This window comes from Canis aureus, chromosome 30, assembly GCF_053574225.1.
Source record: "Canis aureus isolate CA01 chromosome 30, VMU_Caureus_v.1.0, whole genome shotgun sequence".
NCBI lineage: Eukaryota > Metazoa > Chordata > Mammalia > Carnivora > Canidae > Canis > Canis aureus.
In genome coordinates this window covers 33,678,523-33,697,082 of record NC_135640.1, presented here as the reverse complement: position 1 = coordinate 33,697,082, position 18,560 = coordinate 33,678,523, and the positions used below count along the sequence as shown (strand labels likewise).

Sequence of the window (18,560 nt, the reverse complement as noted above, 5' to 3'; positions counted from 1 at the left end):
TGCCCACACCCCCTTTCCATCCACAGGAGCGAAGGGTATGGGCCCCAGGGCTGATCTATGGAGCCTAACCTCTGTCTCTGCCTCCTGCCACCTGGGGGCCTTAGACGGGGCGATGCACCTGCGTGCCTCAGTTTCCTTATTTTGAGCAAGGGATAATGACAGCCGGTGGAGGTAACAGAAATAAAGCACGTGGGGGAGTAAGAGCCGAGAGAGGAGTCACGCCACCCCCCTGTCTCCTGATTGTCATCCTCCCACCCTGGATGTGCTTTCCCAGACTCAGCTTCCTGGGGCTCATCTCCCTCTGTTTAAAGCTCAAAAGAAGGGGCGCCTGGGTGGCTCAGTCAGTGAAGCGTCTGCCTTCGGCTCCGGTCATGATCTCAGGGTCCTGGGATCAAGCCCCATATCGAGCTCCCTGCTCAGCAGGGGGTCTGCTTCTCCCTCTCTCCCCCTCCCCACTGCTTGTTCTCTCTCTCTCTCTCAAGTCAATCAACCAATCTTCAATAAAAAAAATATATAAAGCTCAAAAGAAGGTCCAAGGACCACCTCATTGGGACCCTCTGAGGCTGTTCACAGCACAGATTCCCGGTCTCTCCCACATGTTCTGAAGCGGGGGTGGGGGGGTCCTGGAGTCTGGCCCAGGAATGTGCATTTTAAACTGTCTCTCTCGTGTGTGCTCACAGGGGAGAACCCATCCTCAGTTCTCCTTTCGCTGCGGACTCTCTATCATCCCCCGACTTCCCTCTGACACACAGGCGACCTGCACGGGACAGTGATGTCAAGCAGCATCCGTGTAATCAAGTCAGGGGAGACACTCTGCTGTCGAGGCCCAGGCATCTGGAATTCGTCGGGAGTGAGTCATTTAGACGGCTGCGTTTCCCTAGAGATGATGATTTGGACACTGTCTGGGGAGAGGTGACCTCTTTCTAAAGCACCCGGGATTTTTTTGTTGGAACTATTCGGTTCCTGAAATACATTACAGGTGTCTCGGCCTCGTGAAGCAGAGGACTTGAACACAGTAGAGCCTTTCCTTAGGCTCTACGATGACTAAGGTCATCGTTGTGAACATAACGTCCTCTTGTGTGGTGTTCCCGGTGTGGGGCGGGGGCGATCGTACGGTGAGTTCTCAGGACCCACCTGCTTGGGCAAGACCACTTCTCTTGCTCTAAGGTACTTCAATACATGGTAAGCTTGAAACCAATGAAAAGGTGTTAGGACGTGTCTAATTAGAGATTAAAGAGGATCTGTGTAAGGGATCGTGGGGCTTCCCTGTGGGTAGAGGACACAGATTTCGGTTTATGCTCTCTGAAACATCTCTCAGCTATGGGGTGGTGCTGGTGGTGGTGGTGGTGGAGGTGGTCTCCTTATGGATTTGCTCACAATTATGGTCCAGAGAGGTGCTAGCTCTCCATGGGGCGGGGGTGTCCCGGTTGTGGGCTTTCCCAATCTATCCACCGACATTCGCTCATGCATGCCTGCATCCAACCAACCGATTCTTTAAATTCAAACTATAAATCTACTGACGTCAAGTGTATGGAGTGGGAGCATCAGTAACTCCAAGTGGTGTTAATCGTCTCCTCCTAGTGGTAGAAGACAGTATATGAGAATGGGGACTGGAAAAACAATAACAAAAACTCGTGTGTACAAAAAAACAAATAAACAAAACAAAACAAAACAAAAAAAACCCACGGGTGCAGTCAATGTTAGGGTCAATCTTTACATCATCTTCTACCAAATTTTCCAAGATGACCCCACGTTCCACGATTTCCAAAACCAAGTTTTAAGTCCCCCTAGAAAAGCACCTGTGTTTAAAATAAACATGACCACCTACTGCTTAGGCATATTTAGATTCTCCAGGAAAACAGCCACCCTCCTCGGATTTATGAGCACACAGCAGGGAGTGCACGTGGGAGGGAGGGTGCCCAGAGGTACCAGGTGAGCTGCCTGGTATCCCGCCAGGCATGCTGGGAGCCAGTGATGCCTTAGACCTGCAGAGAGAGAAAGAAGCAGAGTTCCCAGACCAGGGTGGGTGGGTCGCCTGCAGGGCTGCAGAGGGCACTCCTGACAAAGGCAGGAGGGTTGGCCATGGAACCAGAGTCAGTTCTGGCTCCACCTGAGCAAGTCAGGGAAGTAGGGAAGGGGCAGGGTGCAGAAATGCTGGGGCGTTACCCTTCTGTTCTGGCACCTGTTCACGTTCCATGAGACCCAGGCCACATTGACTATTTGGGGATTTGTAGCTTGTTGGGTCAAGATCAATTCTGTACTTAGAATTTGGTCCTATGTGAACTCTGCTTTCTAAATTGTGATTAAGAGTATCTAGCAATCACAGTAAAACTTAAGAAAAATAGAATTCTTTTTTAAATTTTTACTTATTTTTTTAAGATTTTGCTTATTTATTTATGAGAGACACACAGAGAGAGGCAGAGACATAAGCAGAGGGAGAAGCAGGCTCCCTGTGGGGAGCCTGATGCAAGATTTCATCCCAGGACCCCGGGATCATGACCTGAGCCAAAGCAGATGCTCAACCACTGTGCCACCCAGGGGCCCCTATTTATTTTTAGAGATTTTATTTATTTATTTGAGAGAGGGAATGAACCAGAGAGAATATGAACAGGGGGAGGGACAGAGGGAGAGGGAGAAGCAGACTCCCCACTGAGTAGGGAGCCCGATGTGGGGCTCGATCCCAGGACCCCAAGATCACCCCAGGATCATGACCAGAGCCGAAGGCACTCAACTGACTTAGGCACCCAGGCACCCCTAGAATTCCTTTTACGCCTCGTTTAAAATTCAAAGTTCCACCAATCTGGGCCACAGTGGGTTGAACATCTATTAATATACAGTTGGACCCTGAGCAACGCAGAGGTTAGAGGTGCCAAACCCCTGTGTAATAAAAAATCCACCTGTTTTAACTTTTGCCTCCTCAAAACAATAGCCTACTGTTAAACAGAAGTCTTACCAACTAATGTAAATAGTTGATTAGCACATGGTTTGCATATGTATTGCATAATGTATTCCTGAAGTAACCTAGAGGAAAAAACGTTAAGAAAATCATGGAAAATGCATTTACAGCGCTGTACTATATTTACTGAAAAAATAAAAGCTGCTTCTGAGCCCCCCCGTTCAAACCCATGTGGTTCAAGGGTCGGTTGTACACTCATGCAAATTTTCCATGGGGCCACCAGCAAAGGGACCAAATCACACATTGCACCGACCAGATGTACGGCTAGGGTTCCGGGTTCCTCATCCCACATGCACGCTGATCTCGAGGGAAGTGAGACAACACACATCTTTTAATAGAGGTCTCAGCCTGTTAGGTGCTGAGTTCAAAAATCTTAGTAGCGCTCCTCTTAAATCTGGGGGTCTCCTTGGCTCAGCCCCCCTTCAGCTCTTATCAGCAAATCCCAAAGAGCAAACCAGGGGAGAAGTTGGAGGACATTAGCTCTTACTCTTTCAGGACAGGACTTGGTGGCATGAGTTCTTCCCAGCCTCCCAGCCAGTGTGGCCAGAGGGCCTCACCCTGTAGCCTTCCCCACAAGGACCTTCAGGGGTCCGCTGAGGTGCCAATACTCTTTGGGCAAGCGAGCGCGCAGCTTCCCTCCACCCCAACCATGAAAACACAGCAGAAGGCAGGCAAGAGAGGAGCAGTGTGTGGGGCGGCCAGCAGGGCAGAGGGGGGCAGGCTGGGGAGGTCAGTGGGGCAGAGGGGGGCAGGCTGGGGAGGACAGACAGCTGAGCTTCCATCCCTAGAGCAGACGCCTCTTCTGTGGCCCAGGGTCCATCCCCTGTGACCTGGCACCCAGAGCTCAGAGAGGCTGGGAGGGGTGTGGGCTTGCTGAACGGCCTCCCCTCACAACACGGGGGTGGGGAGTGTCTGTGCGAGACAGAAAGCCTTTGGCTTATTCCAGAGACGGAGACATGCTTTTTACAAAGGTATTTTATTTCAGTAAATAAAATAGTGGTTCTTTTAAGAGCATAAAAAAATTGATATAATTTTAAGTTAACCGTACAGGCAGGGAGTTGATCCTGTGACACATCATCCAATAACCGTCTCCTCTGTCTTCTCAGCTGGAATCCACTCAAGCTGACATGTAAATTGCAAATTCTAGAAAGGAAGACCGAAAGGATGAGCAGGAAATGTCTGTCTTAGCTGCTTAGCATTAGCCCTCACGCTCAGCATCTCAATGTGGCAAACAGAAACCACTGAAGTTTTATTCACGAACATATTTTCAGCCTCACGATGTTCTGAACATCTACAAGTCCCCCTTGTTTAAAACCGGGCTCGAGGCTGGAGAGAAAAGGAAGTGGCAACCCTGCCGCCACCCTGAGGGCCTAGGTGGATGCCTGAGGGAGGGGAGAGCATGTAGGGCCCCTGCTCGATCTTTCCTTCCTCTTCTCTAAGGCACCACACAAGGACTCTGCCTGGGGCACAAATGCAACCTGCAACCTTTCAAAGAGAACTGCCCTCCCTGGCCTGGGTTACTCCTGCAGGGCTCCCTCTTTGCTCACCCTTGCTGACCCTGTGAGTTTCAGTCAGGAAAGCACCTCTCCCAAAAAAAAGCAAGGTTCCCTGACAGGAGCTTCTTGAGCCTGCCCAAAGCAGACAGCCTGCCAAGGACTGGCATGGGCTGATGGGCAGTGTCCTGGTGGGCAGTGGCAGAGGAGGGGGTAGGCAGTGTCCTGGTGGGCAGTGGCCAGGTGGGTGGTGAAGCAGTGGGAAGTGGCCTGGTGCACAGTGGTGCAGTGGGGAGTGGCTGGCGGGGCAGTGGCCAGGTGGGCAGTGGTTCCGTGTGCAGTGGTGTGGTCGGCAGTGCAGTGGAAAGTTGCGGGGTGGGCACTGGTTGGGTGAGCAGTACCCAGGTGGGCAATGGCACAGTGGGAAGGTAGGCAGTGGTGCAGTGGGCAGTGGTGTGGTGTGCTTGGGTGCCTTAGGTGGTGGTGCAGTGGCCTGGTGGGCAGTGGTGCAGTGGCCTGGTGGGTAGTGGTGCAGTGGCTAGTGGCTTGGTATGCTGTGATTCAGTGTACAGTGGTTCAGTGGGCAGTGGACTAGTGGGTAGTGGTGCAGCATGAAGTGGTGCAATGGTGCAGTTGTGCAGTGGCCTGGTGGGCAGTGGTGCAGTGGCCTTGTGGATAGTGGTGAAGTGGGCAGTGGTGTGGTGGGTAGTTGTGGGGTGGGTGTGGTGCAGTGGGCAGTGGCCTGGTGGACAGTGATGCAGTGTGCAGTGGTGCACTGGCCAGTGGTGCAGTGGCTAGAGGCCTCATGTGCAGTGATTCATTGTGCGGTGGTGTGGTGGGCAGTGGTTCTGTGGTCAGTCATGCAGTGGTGCAGTTTGCAGTGCTGTGGTGGTCTTCAGTGCCTTGGGCAGTGGTGCAGTGGGTGGTGGGCAGTGGTTCAGTGACTCGGTGTGCAGTTTTGGGGTGGGGAGTGGTGTAATGCTAGTGGCCTTTGTGCAGTTATTTGGTGTACAGTGTCATGATATACAGTGATTCTAGGTGCAGTGGTGCACTGCTGCAGTGTACAGAGGGTGTTGGGCAGCAGTGCAGTGGTTCAGTGTGCAGTGGTGTGTTGGGCAGTGGTGCATTGCTAGTGGCCTGGTGTACAGTTATTCAGTGGGCTGTGGTGTGGTGGGCTTGAGGGCCATATAGAGTGGTGCAGTGGGTGGTGGGCAGTGATGCAGTGATTCAGTGGGGTGTGGTGCGGTGGGCTTGAGGGCCATGTAGAGTGGTGCAGTGGGTGGTGGGCAGTGGTGCAGTGACCCAGTGTGCAGTTTCGGGATAGACAGTGGTACAGTGCTAGTGGCCTTTGTGCGGTGATTCAGTGTGCAGTGGTGCACTGGTGCAGTGTACAGTGGCTGTTGGGCAGTAATGCAGTGATTTATTGTGCAATGGTGCGGTGGGCTTGGTTGCCTTGGGCAGTGGTGCAGTGGTGCATTGGCCTGTGGGCAGTGGTGCAGTGCCTAGTGGCCTTGTGTGCAGTGATTCTGTGTGCGGTGGGCTTGTGGGGCGTGGACAGTGCTGCAGTGGCTGGTGGTCAGTGGGGCAGTGATTCAGTGTGCAGTTTAGGGGTGGGCAGTGATGCAGTGCCAGTTGCCTTTGTGCAGTTTTTCTGAGTGCAGTAGCGCAGTGGCGCATTGTACAGTGTGCAGTGCTACGGCAGGCTTGTGTGCCTTGGAAGTTATGCAGTGGCCTAGTGGGCAGTGGTGTAGTGCCTAGTGGCCTGGTGCAGTGGGGAGTGGTGCAGTGCTGCAGTGGCCTGGTGGGCAGTGGTGCAGTGCCTAGTGGCCTGATGTACATTACTCATTGTGCAATGGTGCGTTGGGTTTGTGGGCTGTGGAGAGTGGTTTAGTGCCTGTTGGGCAGTGGTGCAGTGATTCAGTGTGCAGTTTTGGGGTGGGCAGTGTTGCAGTTCTAGTGGCCTATGTGCAGTGATTTGGTGTGCAGTGGCATGATGTGCAGTGATTCAGGTGCATTGGTGCAGGGGTTAGTGTGCACTGGCTGGTGGGCAGTGGTGCAATGATTCAGTGTGCAGTGTGCAGTGGTGTGGTGGGCTTGGGTGCCTTGGGCAGTCGTGAAGTGGTGCAGTGGCCTGGTGGCCAGTGGTGCGGAGAGCTTTTGGGGCCATGGAGAGTGGTGCAGTGGCTGATGGGAAGTGGTCCACTGATTCAGTGTGCAGTGGTACAGTGGGCTTGGGTGCCTTGGGCAGTGGTGGTGGTGCAGTGGACTGGAGGGCAGTGGTGCAGTGACTCATTGTGCAGTGGTTTTTGGGCAGTGTTGCAGTGCTAGTGGCCTTTGTGCAGTTATTGGTGTGCAGTAGAACACTGCTGCAATGTACAGTGGCTGTTCAGCAGTGTTGCAGTGATTCAGTGTGCAGTGGTGGGTTGGGAAGTGGTGCGGTGGGCTTGGGTGCCTTGGGCAGTCATGCAGTGGCCTGGTGGCCAGTGGTGCAGTGCTAGTGGCCTTTGTGCAGTGATTCGGTGTGCAGTGGTGCACTGGTGCAGTGATTCAGCAGGCAGTCATGTGGTGGGCAGTGGTGCAGTGGGCTTGGGTGCCTTGGGCAGTGCTGCAGTGGTGCAGTAGCCTGGTGGGCAGTGGTGTAGTGCCTAATGGCCTACAGTTATTCAGTGAGCAGTGGTGCGGTGTGCTTGGCGGCCATGGACAGTGGTGCAGTGTTAGCAGCCTTTGTGCAGTTATTTGGTGTGCAGTGGTGAATGTGCACTGGCTAGGGGGCAGTGGTGCAGGATTTAGTGATACAGTGTGCAGTTTCAGGGTGGCCAGTGGTGCAGTGCTAGTGGCCTTTGTGCAGTGACTTGGGGTTGCAGTGGCAGGGTGTGCAGTGATTCGGTGTGCAGTGGCCTACTTGGCAATGGTGCAGTGTGAAGTGGTGGGGTGGGCTTGGGGGCTGTGGACAGTGGTGCCGTGGCTGGTGGGCAGTGGTGTACTGAGTCAGTGTGCAGTTTCTGGGTGGGCATGGTGCAGTGCTAGTGGCCTTTGTGCAGTTATTCGGTGTGCAGTGGCATGGTGTGCAGGTATTCAGTGTGCAGTCGTGCAGTGGGGCAGTGCCTGGAGGGTAGTGCCCTGGGGCGAAGTGGTGCAGTGTCTAGTGGCCTGGTGTGTAGTTATTCAGTGTGCAGTGGTGCAGTGGTCTTGGGGGCCATGGACAGTGGTGCAGTGGCTGGTGGGCAGTGGGGCAGTGATTCATTTTGCAGTCTCGGGGTGGGCAGTGGTGTGGTGGGTTTGGGTGCCTGGAGCAGAGCTGCAGTGGGCAGTGCCTGGTGAGTAGTGGTGCCGTGTGCAGTGGCTGGTGGGCAGTGGTACGGTGGGCTTGGGTGGCTTGGGCAGAGGTGCAGTGTACTTGTGTGCAGTTCTGCAGTGTGCAGTGGACTGGTCTTCTGTGCTGCAGTGAGGCAGTGAGGCAGTGGTAAGTGGCCGGGTGGGCAGTATACAGGTGGAGAGTGGTGCAGTGGTCAGCACCCTGGTTGGCAGTGGTGCAGTGCTAGTGGCCTTTGTGCAATGATTTGGTGTGCAGTGGCAGGGTGTACAGTGGTTCAGTTGTTCAGTGTGCAGTGGATGGTGGGCAGTGGTGCAGTAATTCAGTGTGCAGTGCCCTGCTTGGCAGTGGTGCAGTGTGAAGTGGTGGGGTGGGCTTGGGGACCGTGGCTGGTGGGCAGTGGTGCAGTGATTCAGTGTGTAGTTTCAGGGTGGGCGTGGTGCGGTGCGAGTGGCCTTTGTGCAGTTATTTGGTGTGCAGTGGTGCAGCAACTGGTGGGCACTGGTGCAGTGATTCGGTGTTTAGTGGTGCAGTGGGCAGTGGTGAAGGTGGGCTGGGGTACTTTGGGCAGTGGTGAAGTGGTACGTGGATGGGTGAGCAGCAGTGCAGTGGCCTGGTGGGCATTGCCCTAGTGGGTAGTGGTGCAGTGCCTAGTGGCCTGGCGTGCAGTGATTCAGTGTGCAGTGCTGTGGTGGGCTTGGGTGCCTTGGGCAGTGGCACAGTGTGCAGTGGTGCAGTGGTAGGTGGCCGGGTGGGCAGTAGCGCAGTGATAGGTGGCCAGGTGGGCAGGATACAGGTGGAGAGTGAGGCAGTGTGCAGTGGGGCATTGTGCAATGGTGCCATGGGCAGTTTTGCGGTGAGCAGTTCCCTCATGGGCACTGGTGCAGTGGGCCGTGGCCTTGTGTGCAGTTATTCCATGTGCAGTGCTGCAGTGTGCAGTGGATTGGTCATCTGTGCTGCAATGTGCAGTGAGGCAGTGCTGCAGTGGTCAGTGGTAGGTGGCCAGGTAGGCAGTATACGGGTGGAGAGTGGTGCAATAGGCATTGCCCTGGTGGGCAGTGGTGCAGTGCTAGTGGTCTTTGTGCAATTATTTGGTGTGCAGTGATGCAGTGGCCTAGTCATCTGTCCTGCAATGTGCAGTGAAGCAGTCATGCAGTGTGCAGTGGTCGGTGGCCGGGTGGGCAGTTGTGCGGTGGAAAGTGGCCAGTTGGGCAGTATACAGGGGGAGAGTGGCACAGTGGGCAGTGCCCAGTGGCCTTGTGTGCAGTTATTCATTCTGCAGTGGTGAAGTGATTCAGTGTGCAGTGGGGAGTGGTGCAGTGGTGCAGTGGCCTGGTGGGTAGTGGTGCAGTGCCTAGTGGCCTGGTGTACATTATTCAGTGTGCAGTGGTGCAGTGGGCTTGGGGATGTGGAGAGTGGTGCAGTGGCCTGGTGGGCAGTGGTGCAGTGATTCAGTGTGCAGTTTCGGGGTGGGCAGTGGTGCAGCGCTAGTGGCCTTTGTGTAGTGATTCAGTGTGCAGTGGCATGATATTTAGTGATTCGGGGGTGCAGTGGTGCAGTGGTGAATGTGCGCTGGCTGGTGGATAGTGGTGCAGTGGAACAGTGGGTTTGGGTGCCTTGGGCCGTGGAGAGTGGTGCAGTGGCCTGGTGGGCAGTGGTGCAGTGACTAAGTGTGCAGTTTGGGGATGGCCAGTGGTGCAGTGCTAGTGGCCTTTGTGCAGTGATTTGGTGTGCAGTGTACAGTGGCTGTTGGGCAGTGATGCGGTGATTCATTGTGCAGTGGTGCGGTGGGCAGTGGTGTGGTGGGCTTGGTTGCCTTGGGCAGTGGTGCAGTGGCCTGTGGGCAGTGGTGCAGTGCCTAGTGGCCTGGTGTGCATTGATTCTGTGTGCGGTGGTGTGGTGGGCTTGTGGGACGTGGACAGTGCTGCAGTGCTGGTGGTCAGTGGGGCAGTGATTCAGTGTGCAGATTCAGTGGGCAGTGATGCAGTGACAGTTGCCTTTGTGCAGTTTCTCTGTGTGCAGTGGCACAGTGCATTGTACAGTGTGCAGTGCTATGGTGGACTTGTGTGCCTTGGAAGTTGTGCAGTGGCCTGGTGGGCAGTGGTGTAGTGCCTAGTGGCCTGGTGTGCAGTTATTCAGCGTGCAGTGGTGCGGTGGGCTTGGGTGCCTTGGGAAGTGGTGCAGTGGCCTGGTGGGCAGTGGTGCAATGGGCAGTGGTGGAGTGGGCAGTGGCAGAGGAGAGCGTGGGCAGTGGCCTGGTGGGCAGTTTTGGGGTGGGCAGTTGTGCAGTGGGCAGTGGCCTGGTGTGCAGTGGTACACTGGACAGTGGTGCGGTGGGCAGTGGCCAGGTGGCAGTAGTGCGGCAGGCAGGGCCAGAGGAGAGTGTGGGCAGTGGCCTGGCAGCACGGTGTGCAGTGCTGTGGCAGGTAGGGCCAGAGGAGGGGGTTCTGGGTCTGCCGGAGGCCCAGACGGCTGCAGTGATTGTCACAGTGCACTTCCCTGCATTCAGCGTTGAGGCCCGGGGGCGCATGCCTGCCCTGGGTTCAAATCGGACTCTGCTCTTCACCAGGTAGAGCGCTGGCCCTCTCTCAAGCCGGGCAGCTCTCCCAGAGCTGTCGAAGGAGTAACACCACCGTCCAAGAAATGCCGAGCAAAATGCTAGCACGCATCATGCGGCATGAGTACTGCCGTTATGACTGCTAAGCGCGCCTTTAACCCCACAGCGCTGAAAATTCTCTACGGGAATTCGGATGTTTCCAATGTTCGGAAGTGGCATCGCAGGGCGGAGAGGGTTCTGGAGATCACAGCTTCCCGAAGCCCAGGGAGACAGGGCTGTGTAAGATACTCCCCCCCCCCCCCCGCCCCCATCACTGGGTTTTCAAAACAACAGATGTCCTCACCCAACCAGACTTAACGGAATCCCTCGGGGCCAGGGCCTGGAAATCTGCACTTCTATCAATTCTGATCCATTAGCCAAGTTTGGGGACCGTGATCTAGAAACCCCTGCCACTGTATTTGAATCCTCTAATTTTTAGAGAAGCACAGATTTCAACCCGACAAATGAATTAGCTCAGCAAGTGAGAATTAAGGGATGTGCTGTCAGAGGCTTGGTCTGTAATGAGGGTTTAGCAACAACTTCCGCTGCCTTAACTCAACAGGCGGGGTCCCGGCACCTCCCGTGGGCTCTGTGATAGGCCCAGGACTGGTGATGAGCAAGACTTCATGCCCGGGGGAGAGGCTGTTGGGAAGGGCCCTCTGGGACTAACAGGCAAAGGCGGAGGGGGGAGGAAGTCAGGTCAAAGAATGGCCTGCGGGACTGTGGGGAGTGGCCCCTGGAGGGCACGCATGGGGCCTGGCTGAGGACAGGCAGGGAAGGGATTCTGATGCCATTCCTGGGAGTCAAACTTCATCCCGAAGATACAGCAGGGTCTCCTAACCTTAGGTGCAGGCATGGGTTGCAAAAGACCTGCGACCCCCTCCTCCTCCCAACTCCTGTCTGCAATTTTAGGTACAACTGTAGGGGTTTCTAGTATGTCTGCTTCTGTGGGGAGAAGGTCCACAGCTTTCAGGGAATTCTCAGGGGTCTGGAGACCCAGGGCTCATTAAGTACCACTGCCCCCCCATCCCCATAAGGGAGCAGCAATGCCCACCCTCCCATTCCCTCATAAGGAAGCAGCACTGCGCACCCCTCCCAACCCCCCTAAGACAGTAGCACTGCCCCCTGCCTCACTCCCCCCATAAGGGAGCAACAGGCTTGGAGCCGAGGCAGGGACAACCATCTGCGTGCCCTGGCTCCTCTGTACCCAGGGCGCAAGGGTCGGGGTCTGCGCACCTCACCTCCTACAGGTGGGTGTTCACATCGGACAGCAAGAGGGTCTCATGCAGCCTCAGACCCAAGGGACGAGCCCACCCGAGCCCACCGTATCCTTCGACGGTGCGAAGTCCCCGTACCTTTGATTCCCCTTCAGTTATCCTTCTTCTCTGACTGCTTCTTTTTCTCGGCTTCCAGTTTTTGCTGTTTGGCTTCCAACCTTTTCCTTTGGTATATTTTGACTCCGGCAAATGCCAGGCAGAGAATTAAGGTTTTCGCTGCCAAGATATACAGCAGCAGGGGCACATGTTCAAGGACCTTAAGGAAGAAAGCAAGCGACATAGAACATTCTAAACGCTCTATTATTGATAAGAAATGTTTCTTTCATGTTCCTTCATCTAACAAACCTTGACTGTACACCTGTTAGGTAACAGGCACCAGGCTAGGTGCTGGGGCTTCGCCAGGGACCAGGACAGACAAGGTCCCCGGCCCCACGCCAGCGTGCCCTCCGTCACTCCCTCGAGGCTGGCTTCGCCGGAGAGCCACCCGTGGACCGCAGACATAACTCTGGTCTCTCACAACAGGACCCTGCACTTTGCCAGGCCCCCAGGCCCTCTGCTGCTGAGGCAGCACCTTTATCCAGAGAAAGGAGCCGAGTCAGCGGGCCTGGGGGATGGCTCTGCTCTGCCACAGAGAGACCAGATGACCTGGGTCAGTCGCTTCTTGACTTTCTGAGCTTCTGTCTCTTCAAGGGAGGCTGGACCAGACCTTCCTTCCGCAGTCTCCAACTTCAGCAGGCTTACAATTTCCTCTTGGTTGTGGCTACTCATTAGCACTGGGATTTGAAGGTAAAATAAATATAAAAGGACAATAAAATTCAAAACATGAGGGGTCCCTGGGTGGCTCAGTTGCCTCTTGATCTCAGCTCAGGTCTTGATCTCAGGGCTGTGAGTTCAAGCCCCGGGTTGGGCTCCACACTGGGTGTGGAAACTACTTAAAAAAAAAAAAAATTCAAAACATTGGAATTACTATTTATTAACCGTTCTTATAATTTCCTGTTAGAGGGAAGCTTTAACCCATGGGCTAAAATGATGTCTGGGAAATAACTATGGATTTGAATTACTCTCTGTACCTGCAGGTGCACTATTATGACAGTCTGTATAGCACAACAGTATCTCAAGGCAAATACTATACTTGGTTTATTCTTTTATTTTTTAAAGATTTTATTTATTTATTCATGAGAGACACACAGAGAGAGAGAGAGAGAGAGGGAGAGGCAGAGACACAGGCAGAGGGAGAAGCGGGCCCTACGCAGGGAGCCCCATGTGGGACTCGATCCCAGGACTCCAGGATCACGCCCTGGGATGAAGGCAGGTGCTAAACCTCTGAGCCACCCAGGGATCCCCCAAATATATTAAACTATTGATTATACTTGGTTTATAAACATGATTAGCATGATCTGAATAGCTTATGAGCTTTCTGTGATTAAAAGTTCGTTCTCAAAAAAAAGGTACGCTTTTTTTTTTTTGAGTGATCACCATTCCAGAGAATAGGTAGGATTTATTCCAAAGAAATCATTAAACTGCCAAATGTATTCTAGGCAATTCCTATTTAATGAGATTCTGTGGGAAGCACATTGGTCTCTCCTTGTAACAGGTGAACTCAACTAGTCAGAAAAAAGTCTGGTCGGGTACCACATGCTCACGGCGCTGGAGGGCTGGGAGATTTCACAGATGACTTAGTCCACCTCCTTGCTTCATGGAGGAGAGTAGAGCTCATCGTGGGGAGACACCAGCCCCCGTCACACAGCTCCCTCACAATGAAGCCACACTCAGAGTGAAATGTTCTAACCTCTCTGCCACTCTTCTTTCCACTGCCCCCTGACTTCTCAGGAAGTGGAATTAGTGAAATCATAAATTATGTACGTAGGTGGTTGTTCAATTTTATTAAAATGCTCAGACCTAGATGTAGAGCTCACATGCAGGAGATGTAGCATCAGTTAGGCCTCCCAGGGTCCCTTCTGCGCTTTCAGCGCCTCCTATACATTTTCCCCTGGAACCCACATCGCATCCACATGAGGCAGGGAGTCTGTCCTAACTCTGTGGCTGAGAAAGTGCAAAGTCTGGAAAGGTTAAGGTCTGATTGAGCTAGGACTGGTCCAAAGCCTGAACTGTCTTCATCATTACACCACACTGTAATGTATACCATGCTCTCCCCAACCCTTACCAGATTTACAAGTAAATTATGCAAGTAAGTGGTGTCTTGGCTACTGAATTTACCAAAGGCAACTGGATTCACCACCTCTGAAGTTATTTAGCTGGTTACTTATGGATGTTTGAGGCAGGCTGCAATGTGATGCAGTAGCAATATGCCGGATATGAAAAGGAGGAACTCAAATATTTAAATGGCTTGAATTTAACTAAAACGGTAAGAACACAAGAACACTGAGTGACTGGATAGTAATTTTCACAGCGAAGTCATTTTAATGGTAAACGATAAAAAGAACATATATGCTTTAGAAAAGATCGCTCCAGCAAGAGTATAAAAGACTAAACAAATTGGCCCAGTGAAACTGTTTCTCCTAACAAATATAAGCAGCTTAGAACACAGACCCTCCTCACTCAGACTTACAGCTAACCTCCACTACTTGCCCCAAATAATCCCCTAATTCATCTATTTTCTTGAAGAGGCTTCAAGAAAGGAAGCTTGACTCCATGTTTATCATCCAGCTATGAAAGAAAAAAATGTTAAATGTTCTTTTATTTTACTTCGTTGGAGGCAAAAATCAACAGTTTAGAGGTGGGGACCCCTTTTTATGATCACTAGGTTGATCGAGGCCAACTGAGCACTAATCCACATGAAAGAGTTACTCTTCCAGTTCTCTCCATCTCTACAGCTGGGCCTGTGGGTCCAATGATGAGGGTCATAGGGTCCCTATCACAGCCCATGGTTCCCTGTGATCTGAACATGAGACAGCTTTAGCTGTTACAGGAATGGAGATCTCAACCGGAAGTCAGAAAATGCACCGAACTGGAAACGCATCAACACTGGACAAAGGTATGTGGTTTCAGGATTTACTTTCTTCCTGAAGGTAGAGGAGAGAAGGCAGCAAGAAGCAGAAGCTTGGGGCCTGGGAGAGGGCACAGAAGCGGCAGCAGAGGTCAAGGACACTACGCAGGCTTAAAGCACAGGGTTCAGGGCTCCACCCCTCACAGTACTAAGCTTCAGCTGTGCTCAATCGCTTTGATTTCTAACAAACCCTTATTTAACTCTCAGAACAGACCAACGTTCAAAGGGGTAAATGAATAAAATATTGTGGGGGTCGACGAGATCTATACCAATTTTTAAAATACATCCCCAATACTTGGGTAATGAGAACAGCTATTTATTTATTTATTTGAGATTTTATTTATTTGACAGAGAGAAGGGAGAGAGAGCACAAGGTGGGTGGTGGCAGGCAGAGGGAGAGGGAGAAGCAGGTTCCATGCTGAGCAGGAAGCCCAATGCCGGGCTCAGTCCCAGGACCCCAGGATCATGACCTGAGCCAAAGGCAGACATTTAACTGAGGCCACCCGGGCGCCAGAGAATGGCTAATTTTTTGAGTAATGAGGTCACACTCCATTGCTAATGCAGGATGTTGACTGTCACTGACGGCCCCAGGCCACTGAGCCCGAAAAGGAAGCCCGAAGGCTCTACTGTGAGCTACAGAATCCTCCCACCTTCCAGAGCTCTGTGAGGTCAGGCCTCTTGTTTCTGACAGCACAGGGAAGGGCCCCCTTCTAAACATGAGGTTGCTCCCCGGCAGCCCCAGGGCTGTGTGTCTGCTCCAAGTTGGAAAGGTTTGGGCAGACTTTGTCCCTGACACAAGAAAGAACTCCCTTTCTCACAAGCAGGATGGGCCAGGGTGGTCAAATGGGTTGTCCGTCACTCTGATTAAAAACTTTCTCTGCAGGGTGCCTGACTGGCTAATGCAACTCTTGATCTCAGGGTTTTGAGTTCGAGCCCCATTTTGGGAGCAGAGATTATTTAAAAATAAAATCTTTAAGGGTGCCTGGGTGGCTCAGTTTGTTGAGCATCTGACTCTTGATTTTGGCTCAGGTTGTGGTCTCAGGGTTGTGAGATTGAGCCCGAGTTGGGCTCTGTCCTGGGTGTGGAGCCTGCTTGGGATTCTCTCTCTCCCTCTGCCTGCCCCTCCCCGCTCCATGGGCATGCTCTCTCTCTCTCTAAAAACAAAACAAAAAACAAACAAAACAAAAACAAACAAAAAACCCCACAACCACGACAAAAACTTAAAAAAATAAATCAATAAAAACTATCTCTGTGCCCTGCCTTAGACCAGTGTTAACCCCACACCTAAGCGATCAGAAACTCTGGGGGTAGCCCCACCATCTGTTTTAACAAGTCCTCAGGCGGTTCTGATACACCCTTAGGTGTGAGCGCTACTGACTTGGTGCATGACGCATAACGCTGAACTTTGCTGACATGGCCTCTTGTCCCCACTAACTGTGGCCACCACAAAGAGGATGAGCCCTTCCCTAAATCCCATCCCATACTTTCTGCTTCTTCCCCTTATATCCCCCACTGTGCCTTGTCTTTCCTTCTCAGCCTTTCTGCTGTGAGCTCAATATACGCTAAACAAACACTCCTGTACTTTCAACACCTTCAAGAAACCCTCACTCTGCCCCTTGACTTCAGCCAGGCTTGTCCTAGACAAGAGTCCTCACAGTCCTCCTGCGTTGCGCCCAAACCCCTACTCAAAGGAGCTGGGGAAGGAGAGGGGTTCTCCACCTTCTAGCTCCCTGGTCCTCCTTCCAGATCATTCCAGCCATCCTTGCAATGCAAAGCTGGTGGATGTTTTGAACAAGGAAATGCTCATAATTAAAAAAGAAATACATATGATGAGATTGCAAGTTTGAAAATACATACACACTACAGTTACATATACAGAAAAAGAATGGAAGAAAACACACCAAAATTGTTACTAGTAGCGATCTCCGGAGGGTGAGATGACACGGTTTTTACTGGATTTCACAGTGTCAAAGAATCTACAATAAGACACATTTTAGTGGCTGCTGTCTTAACCAATCTTTGCCACACCCCACGTACTTCGGGGGAGATCCGCTGACCGCTGCCCACAGCCCATCCAATGCTCACAGCTTGCAGGCTCGCGGCGGCTGAGTCTGTTCTACCCAGGACAGCTGTGTTTATTCCTCAACCAGTTTAAGTTGTACTTGATGGTATTATAATGGATCATTTAATTACACACAACACTGATGAGACATGGCTATATTATATAAAGAAAAAATTGTTTCCGTGAAAACTGAACTGAATGCTTTTGGTGCATTTTCAAATTTAGGTTGGAAAAAAAAACAAAACAAAACCAAGAACGGTTAGCAACACAAATGTAAAAGATTATCAAAGAAAGACAGAAAAACCTGGAAAGGTTTTGTGTGTTGTTTCATAAAATATTAACCCACTTTAAAGAAACCAAAATGTGAAACCGTAAGTAAAACTTTAAAGCCATGATTTTTGCAAGAGAAGTGAGGCAGATCCAAAGTCAGCGTACGCCCACTCAAAGAAAGGGCCTAGCCCTCCTCCAAGGGTCTTGGGAATAAATGTACTTCGAAATGTTTTAATTTAAAGTAGAATATTAAGTATCATTAGGATTCCTGCTTTAGCCCGATTTTTTCTTTTTAATCAACCTACATCTCCAGAATGAATTATTCTGAATGCTTACAGTGAGGGGAAAGAAAATAAAAGAAAACCCAAGTCATCATGTTTAAAACAATTCTCACCTTCCAGTTCATGTTGGACTGATTGTGAATTCACTCTGGGTCGATGCAGGCCCACGCAGAGCAGAGCATGAGGAGAGGAGCTGGCAGGGCAGGTCTTGCTGTTCTGGCGGGGAAGAGAAGACACGGGTCACTTGGGGTTTCCCGGAGCAGATCGTCTTAGGAAGACCTCTTTGATGGAGAGAAAGGGTGCATGAGCAAAGACAGCAAGGGTTGCAGAGAGGAGGGGTCAGTCTCCCCAACAGGGTGACCCAGAACCTGGTGGGAAGCAGCCTGGCTCGGGGCTGACACAGGCTTGGGTCCCAGTGAGCAGAAAGGTCTCCTCAGCTGCTCTGGGCTGAGCGTAGGAGCACAGCCCCGAGCAAAGGTGGCAGCGCTGCTCCTAAGAGGACATGTGCTTCCCCCCATTCCTTTCATCTGTGCGCATGAGAGCTCAAGGCCAAAATCGACTTCTCCACCCATCTCCTGTCCTGAGCAAGAGCTGGCTTGTGGATGAGCGTCTTTCTGTTTTTCAGGTCCTCGGAGTGTTAACTAAGCTAATCTTGTTTTTTAAAAAATACCAAGGAGGGGAGTAAATGCTAGGGAAAATTGTCCTTTGAAAGCAATTCTTATCTAGAATTTCATCTAAAATGTGAGGGAGACCTAGGGGAAGGTGAAGCAGGGCGGGACAGGTCAGGGACACCGCCAGAGCACAGCCTTTGCTCACGGCCTCATATGTCACTATTTTTAGAATACAGCACATACCCCAAGAGTCAGAAGACTTGAGCTGTGGATGAAGAACCTACTACACTCTGGTAAGTGACTTCCCTCTCGGGGCCTTGGTCCCATCTGGAAATGAAGAAAGGGGGTGTCAACTAGCTGGGCTCTAGGGCCCCAACTTTTTCTGAAATTTGGCAACTTACAGCATAATCATAGCTTCATTTCACATTGCCCACCTGCACGAGAGCGCACTAGCTGCATGAACTCATGCAGTCTTCCCATCGGCCCTAGGAGGTAGAGGTGACTGTTCCATTTCAGAGATGAGGAAACAAAGTCTATGTAACATGTCCAGGGGTCACATGGGGACCGGGATTGGAACCCGTCTAATGTGGTGTCTTAAGCTGATGTAGGCAGAAAGCTCTGCATTCCAGAATCAGGCAGACGCTTGTCTTTAAATGTACTTAGAATTAAGAAAAGCACAGGAAAATTTCACAGG

The 18,560-nt window shown here is 52.0% G+C and overlaps 1 protein-coding gene across 6 annotated transcripts in view; it reads right to left on the bottom strand.

The window, feature by feature from the left end:
• Nucleotides 1–3,916: 3,916 nt before the first annotated feature.
• The window catches only part of SMIM11 (small integral membrane protein 11), a 17,844-nt gene continuing 3,200 nt past the window's right edge, over nucleotides 3,917–18,560 (bottom strand). For 2 of the 6 annotated variants that reach the window (XM_077879099.1, XM_077879100.1), the window contains exons 2-5: nucleotides 18,110–18,193; nucleotides 17,369–17,466; nucleotides 11,714–11,891; nucleotides 3,917–4,099 (exon numbers count right to left, since the gene is read on the bottom strand). In XM_077879099.1, coding sequence (XP_077735225.1) covers nucleotides 11,727–11,891; nucleotides 17,369–17,380 — 177 coding nt within the window. In that variant the 5' untranslated portion in view covers nucleotides 17,381–17,466; nucleotides 18,110–18,193 and the 3' untranslated portion in view covers nucleotides 3,917–4,099; nucleotides 11,714–11,726. Of the gene's footprint in view, nucleotides 4,100–11,713; nucleotides 11,892–17,368; nucleotides 17,472–18,109; nucleotides 18,194–18,560 lie in introns of all 6 variants that reach the window. The other 4 variants (XM_077879097.1, XM_077879095.1, XM_077879096.1 and 1 more) reach the window with 3 other exon arrangements.